This window comes from Megascapheus bottae, chromosome 15 (assembly GCF_031878675.1).
Source record: "Megascapheus bottae isolate mThoBot1 chromosome 15, mThoBot2.hap1, whole genome shotgun sequence".
Lineage (NCBI taxonomy): Eukaryota > Metazoa > Chordata > Mammalia > Rodentia > Geomyidae > Megascapheus > Megascapheus bottae.
The window spans coordinates 7,228,618-7,234,877 of record NC_143523.1 but is presented as its reverse complement, the minus strand read 5'-3'; the positions used below and the strand labels follow the sequence as shown (position 1 = coordinate 7,234,877).

The window sequence follows — 6,260 nt, the reverse complement described above, 5'->3', positions numbered from 1 at the left end:
TCTATCTTTCTATCTGTTGTACTTAGGATTTAACCTCAGATGCCTCCTGCTTGCTGCCTGTTTCTTAATGATGGGTCCCCTGGCAGAACTGGGAGTTGATCCGACTACAGTGTGATTAGGTTTTTGAATTCCTGGGTTATGTCTCTGGGTACCATGTGGTCCTCAAGTTTCTCCTCTCCCACTGATCCTCTCCTGAGGATACCCTGCATGGCTCCCAGCCCCTTCCTTCCTGAGCAGGCCTGCTCTCTTCTGTGTCTTGCCCCTATGAACATGGGTTATAGCACCTCCTCCATCCTGAGTGCCCTCAGCCAGGATGGACCTGGAAGGAGCACAGAGCACACAGCACCCAGAGGTGGGCCTCGGTGGTCACCCAGTGTGGCATGTGGTCACTGCCATTGTCCTCATGAAAGCGCCTGGGGTCACAGAATCAAAGGTCAGAGGTGGGACTTGAACCAAGTTCCCCAGAGGACTTCAGGGTCAGAGCCTACTTGAAGGTCACAGGAGCTCGGGGTGGGGAAGGGAATCTAGCAGCGGGAGGAGGTGCAGTGAAAGCCCCTCTTTAAGTGCTTGGCACATAATCAAGGTAACCACAAGCGGTGAACAAGTCAAACCCATAAGAAGTCCCTCTCCCAGCTTGGCGCTGGTGGCACACACCTTGTAATCCCAGCTACTCAAGGATTCCGAATCTGAAGATCCCAGTTCAAAGCCAGCCAGGGCAGAAAAGCCACCTGGAGCCTCTTATCTCCAGTTAGCCTCTCACAAGACGGGAAGCACCAGCCTTCAGCACAAAGAGGCTCCGCGGCAGCGCCCCAGCTCTTGAGTTCAAGCCCCACAGTCGACATAGAAAAAAAAAAAAGTTCCTCTCCCATTTCATCCCCAAGTACTGGTTCCTAAGTCCCTGTCCTGAAACAAACAAACGAACAAAGCAAAACTACTTCCCCGCGGCTGTCTGTCTGGGCTTTGTGCATGGCGCCCCTCGCCCGTCCCCCGTGGCTCACCCGTCTGCGCGGGGGCCCAGGGCGCTCGAGGCGAGGCACGCTGCCCTTTGCAGGCTGTCTTCGGTTTTAAGGACCCAACCGCAGCGGGGAGAAAGCTGGCGGGGTCCACACGGTGGAGCGGAGCGCAGAGACCGAGACGCCGAGCCCGGAGACTCGGGTCCGCTGGCAGCCCCGCCCCGCCCCGGGCCCCGCCCCGCCCCGCCCCCAGGGCTCCGGCCCGGACGCGTAGGTCCTACCCTGCGGGCGGTCCCGGTCCCCCCGCCCGCCCACGGGCCGCCCCCCGCCCCCGGGCGCCGTGCCCGTCCTCAAGGCCGCCCGTCGCCGTTGCCAGGCCAATGGGCAGGGCCGAGCGGCCGCGCGCACTCGCACCCGCCGCTCCCCAGCTCCCCGTCCGTCCCGCAGCCGTCGGAGCCGCCATGCAGTCCCCGCGCTCCGCGCTCCTCTCGCCGCCGCGGCTGCTGTTCCTGCTGCTGCTCGCGGCGCCCGCCTGGGCGCTGCCGTCCTGGGCCGGCCGTTCGGCGCCCGCCGCGCCCGGGCCCCTCGCGGGCTGCCCGGAGCGGTGCGAGCCGGCGCGCTGTGCCCCGCCGCCCACGGACTGCGAGGGCGGCCGCGTCCGCGACGCGTGCGGCTGCTGCGAGGTGTGCGGCGCGCCGGAGGGCGCCGCGTGCGGCCTGCAGGAGGGGCCGTGCGGAGAGGGGCTGCAGTGCGTGGTGCCCTTCGGGGTGCCCGCCTCGGCCACCGTGCGGCGGCGCTCCCAGGCCGGCCTCTGCGTGTGCGCCAGCAGCGAGCCGGTGTGCGGCAGCGACGCCAAAACCTACGCCAACCTGTGCCAGCTGCGCGCCGCCAGCCGCCGCTCGGAGAAGCTGGGACAGCCGCCCATCATCGTCCTGCAGCGGGGCGCCTGCGGCCAAGGTACTGCGTCCCGGGCCAGCCCCGACTACCCTTTCCATCCCCTCCCTGACCTGCGCCCCAGCCTGGCCCCGGTCTCTCCATCCCGACCCTGACCTGCGCCCCAGGCTGGCCCCGGTCTCTCCATCCCCGACCCTGACCTGCGCCCCAGGCTGGCCCCGGATCCCTCCATCCCGACCCTGGTCTGCGCCCCAGGCTGGCCCCGGATCCCTCCATCCTGACCCTGGCCTGCGCCCCAGGCTGGCCCCGGATCCCTCCATCCTGACCCTGGTCTGCGCCCCAGGCTGGCCCCGGATCCCTCCATCCTGACCCTGGTCTGCGCCCCAGGCTGGCCCCTGATCCCTCCATCCCGACCCTGGTCTGCGCCCCAGGCTGGCCCCGGATCCCTCCATCCTGACCCTGGCCTGCGCTCCAGGCTGGCCCCGGTCTCTCCATCCCGACCCTGACCTGCGCCCCAGGCTGGCCCCGGATCCCTCCATCCCGACCCTGGCCTGCGCCCCAGCCTGGCCCCTGATCCCTCCATCCCGACCCTGGTCTGCGCCCCAGGCTGGCCCCGGATCCCTCCATCCTGACCCTGGCCTGCGCTCCAGGCTGGCCCCGGTCTCTCCATCCCGACCCTGACCTGCGCCCCAGGCTGGCCCCGCTCTCTCCATCCCGACCCTGGCCTGCGCCCCAGGCTGGCCCGGGATTTCTCCATCCCGACCCTGGCGGGAGCCTAGCGAAGGTTCGCGGGGAGCCGTGAGCACCCGCTCGCTGGGAGCGGAGTCCGGGTCCTCGAGGGGAGCGCTCCGCGGGTCCCTGGGAGTTGGGCTCGGTAGCGCCCGGCCGGTCGGGAGTGGGCTCCGCGTGCCTGCGGTTCCCTGGCGCGTCCTGCACGGCCGCCCCGGGAGGGGGTTCGGGACCGGTGACCGACCTCAGAACACAGCTCGGACAGCAGTGTAAACAAACATTGGAAGGAGAGAAATTCTGGCGCTGGGACTACAGGAACTTCTGTCATTCTTTTCCTTCTACTTCTTTGATGAATTCAAACGTATTTTCTTCTCTGGGAAAGGTAACGTTTTGGAGAAAGGTATACCCTGGCCAGGCGTACTTTCTCCAGATGGTGGCCGGGTGGAGACCGGTGTAGAGAGGCTTTGCTGCCTGTCTTCCTTTGTTTCAAGAGCCAGCCTTATAAAACAAAGGGGCTCTTTTTAAATAAGCTCATCCTGTGCCTCTGGACCTTGAAATTTGAAGAGGCAGAGGAGGGGCAGGTTAGGGATTGGGAAGAGAGGTGCCATTTCTTCCTCCTCATGGCATCTCTGTAGTACCCTGGGGTCCTCCCTGGCGGGGAAGTGGGGATGGAAGGTGAAGGAGAGTGGAGAAACGCCCAGCCCACTGGGGACTTCAGGAGTGATGAATCTGGCTCGGCAGAGGTGTTCTGTGGAAAAACAATAAGGAGTTCAACGCCGGCCAGCCTGGCAGTGTGGGGACTGGCTGGCAGGGCTTGGCAGAGCATTGGCTTCAGCCACAGACCCAGCACTGCGTCCTTGGTGGAGACAGGGACAGAACAGCCCAGTCCAAAAGGGACTGCCTAGATTTTTCTCTATCCAAATATGGTCCAACATGACCATTCAGGACCTGGAACAGTTTGGCTCCAGAGCAGGAAGGTGGCAGGGTGATGGGGGGAGGTGTGGAGGGGGAAATCACGTCATACTCACAAGGGAACTTAGCCCAGACGCAGCCTTTAGGTTCAGCCTAGCTAGACAGGAGGTGTTTTGAGGAGAAGCAATCCGGATGCACTCCTACTCAACACCGACCTGGGGTGCTGTTGGGACTGTGTGCCAGGCAAACAGGTAAACAGCTCCCCTGTTTCCCTCAGAGTGGCTAGGATAGGAAGATTCTGCCTCCCTCCGTTTCACATGAAGTAGAACTGAGACTGAGTCACTTATATTTTTGGTGACTGGGACTGGTGCTCTACCACTTCAGACACATTTCCAGTTCCAGCTTTTTGGTGGTTAATTGGAGATAAGAGTCTCGTGGCTTCTTACTCGGGCTGGCTTTGAACCATGATCCTCAGATTTCAACCTCCTGAATAGCTAAGATGATAGGGATGAGCCACTGGCACTGGGATTGCAGCCAGGATTCAGAGCCAGCCCAGGGTCTATCTTCAAAGCTGTAGAGCAAAAAGCTTCCTAAGGGGCCTGGGCCGCCAGCTGGGGTGGGTGGAGAGTGGGGCACAACAGCACAGCAGCCTCCAGGCCTTGTGTTTGTGTAGGTGGTGCTGGAGACATTTGGAAGGAAACCAGGAGTTACCCAGGCTGGCGGCTCTGAGTCCCAGGGTTCAGGAAGATGGGAGGGCTGTGTTGTGTGGGCAGGGGTTCTCAAGTGAGGACAGCTTAAAGGAAGTCTGATGCCAGACTAACCTAGCAAAGTGTGGAACGCTGCAGGAGGACCTTCAGGTGTCTCTCTGTGTGGTGAGGGCATTAGAAAAGCATATTTTGGTCAAAAAAAAAAAGGCAGCTGTTGCTGTTGGTAGTCTCGCTGCATGAGGTCCTAAGATACTGGAGCCATGTAAACTGTCTAATTTATTGCCAGTGAAGGAATTAAAGTCACTGAGTAAGGTCTGAGTTGGCAGAGTCCAAATACTTGGGAATAAGCTTCCTCATTGGTCCTCAGGCTTCCAGTGCTCCCCCAAATGTGCCAGTTAGGGCGAGGACAGCACAAAAGAACTAGGGTGTTGTGGGGGTGCAGCGCCAGTCTTACCAGTCCCTCCTCCGTTCACAAATATTTATCGAGCCCTGCGGCATATCCAACACTGTTGGTGAGTCTGTCTGCTTGGCACTTAGAAGTTACTCAATAGGTATGTGTGTGGATGGATGGATGGATGGATGGATGGAAGAGGAAATAGGGAAACTGGGAACCGTGGCTCAGTATCTGTAACCATAGCTAATTAGGAGACTAAGACCTAGAAGTTGGTGATCGGAAGCCTGGGCAAAAAGGTATGTGAGACTCCATTTCCAGTGAACCAGCAAAATGCTGGAAACATGATTCAAGTGATTAGAGTGCTAAGTAGAGAGCAAGAAAGCGGAGTGAAAGTAGGAGGCCCCTGACTTCAAGCCTCGGGACCAGGACCAAAAAGAAAACAGAAGAGAAGCTGTCCCATCCTGGCTCTGCAGAAGGCATTGCTTGCTGTGTCCCTCACTCCTGGTCTGATGCCAGGGCCTGGCTTGATGGAGGAGGCATTGCCAGGACCCAGGCCTGGAAACCAGCGGCTTTCCTTCCAGCTCCGGCTCTGGGCAGCCTGTACACAGACATGGCAGCTCTCTGAGGACTCCAGGGTGAAGATTTTGGCCTTTCATGAGATGCTATTTAAAGAGAAGAGGAAAAGCAGACTGAGAACTGAGAGTAATTGAGCTGAATCTGGACAGAGGGTGAGGGGGCTGTGTGTGTGTGTGTGTGTGTGTGTGTGTAGGACTACTACAGGAGGGAGGTCTCATAGGCAGAGGCCACACTATGAAGCTGTGGTGTCCTTTGGGGTGGAGGGAGTATCACCATTGGTGATATAACACTTGTTGTCTGTTTCCATGAACTGTTTCACGAGGCTGTCACAGAAGGTCTCCAAACATGTTTTGGAAATGAAGGGAAGTTTTTAATGTCAGGAATCAGTGCTGCTGGCAAGGCATGGCTTGGAAACTGTACAGTATTCCAGAGAACACACACCTGTCAGCATCCACTCTGCAGAACAGGATCATGAAAAAACTCGTGGAGCCCACCTGTGATCCCAACCAGCACTGAGACAGGATTGCAAGTTTGAGGCCAGCCTGTGCCACATAGCACATGGTAAACCTTCACTCAAAGAAAAAAAAAATTCAAAAAGGAGAGAAGGAAGAAAAAGGAATTGTGATGAAAAATAGGCTAATAATAATAGTAAGGGCTCGATTTACGAGTTCGCGCTTATCAAATGCCAAGCACGTGGTTCCAGTTCTTTTGATCCTCCCACCAGAGTTCGTGCTGTCAGCCCTTCCCCAGTAACAGATGGGAGATGGTCACAGAGCAGCACCATTTTTAGGACTTGAACCCATGCATCTGATTCCAGATCTCTGTTCACAGCCACACTTGGTGCTGTTGACACAGCAACGGAGATTATAAGCCAGCTCCTGCTAAACCTCAGCTAATCCTGGAATAAACAGTGTTCCAGATGGCAGAGGATGGCCTTGAGACAAGCAGGACAGAGCTGAGCCCTCGTTTGGTGGGTGAGCACAGGCATCTCAGGATAAGGTTGCCTTATCCTATGCAGTCCTGTCACGGAAAACAAGGGAAGAAGGGACTCTAGTAAAAATGCTTCCAAACCAGAGTCCCTAGTCCCTCCAGAAA

The 6,260-nt window shown here is 58.5% G+C and overlaps 1 protein-coding gene across 2 annotated transcripts in view; it reads left to right on the top strand.

Moving 5' to 3' along the window:
* The first annotated feature begins 1,317 nt into the window (after positions 1–1,317).
* Positions 1,318–6,260, top strand: part of Htra1 (HtrA serine peptidase 1) — a 48,015-nt gene continuing 43,072 nt past the window's right edge. Inside the window, exon 1 of one of the 2 annotated variants that reach the window (XM_090345687.1) lies at positions 1,318–1,910. In XM_090345687.1, coding sequence (XP_090201813.1) covers positions 1,334–1,910 — 577 coding nt within the window. In that variant the 5' untranslated portion in view covers positions 1,318–1,333. The remainder of the gene's footprint in view (positions 1,911–6,260) is intronic. The other variant, XM_090345688.1, reaches the window with a different exon arrangement.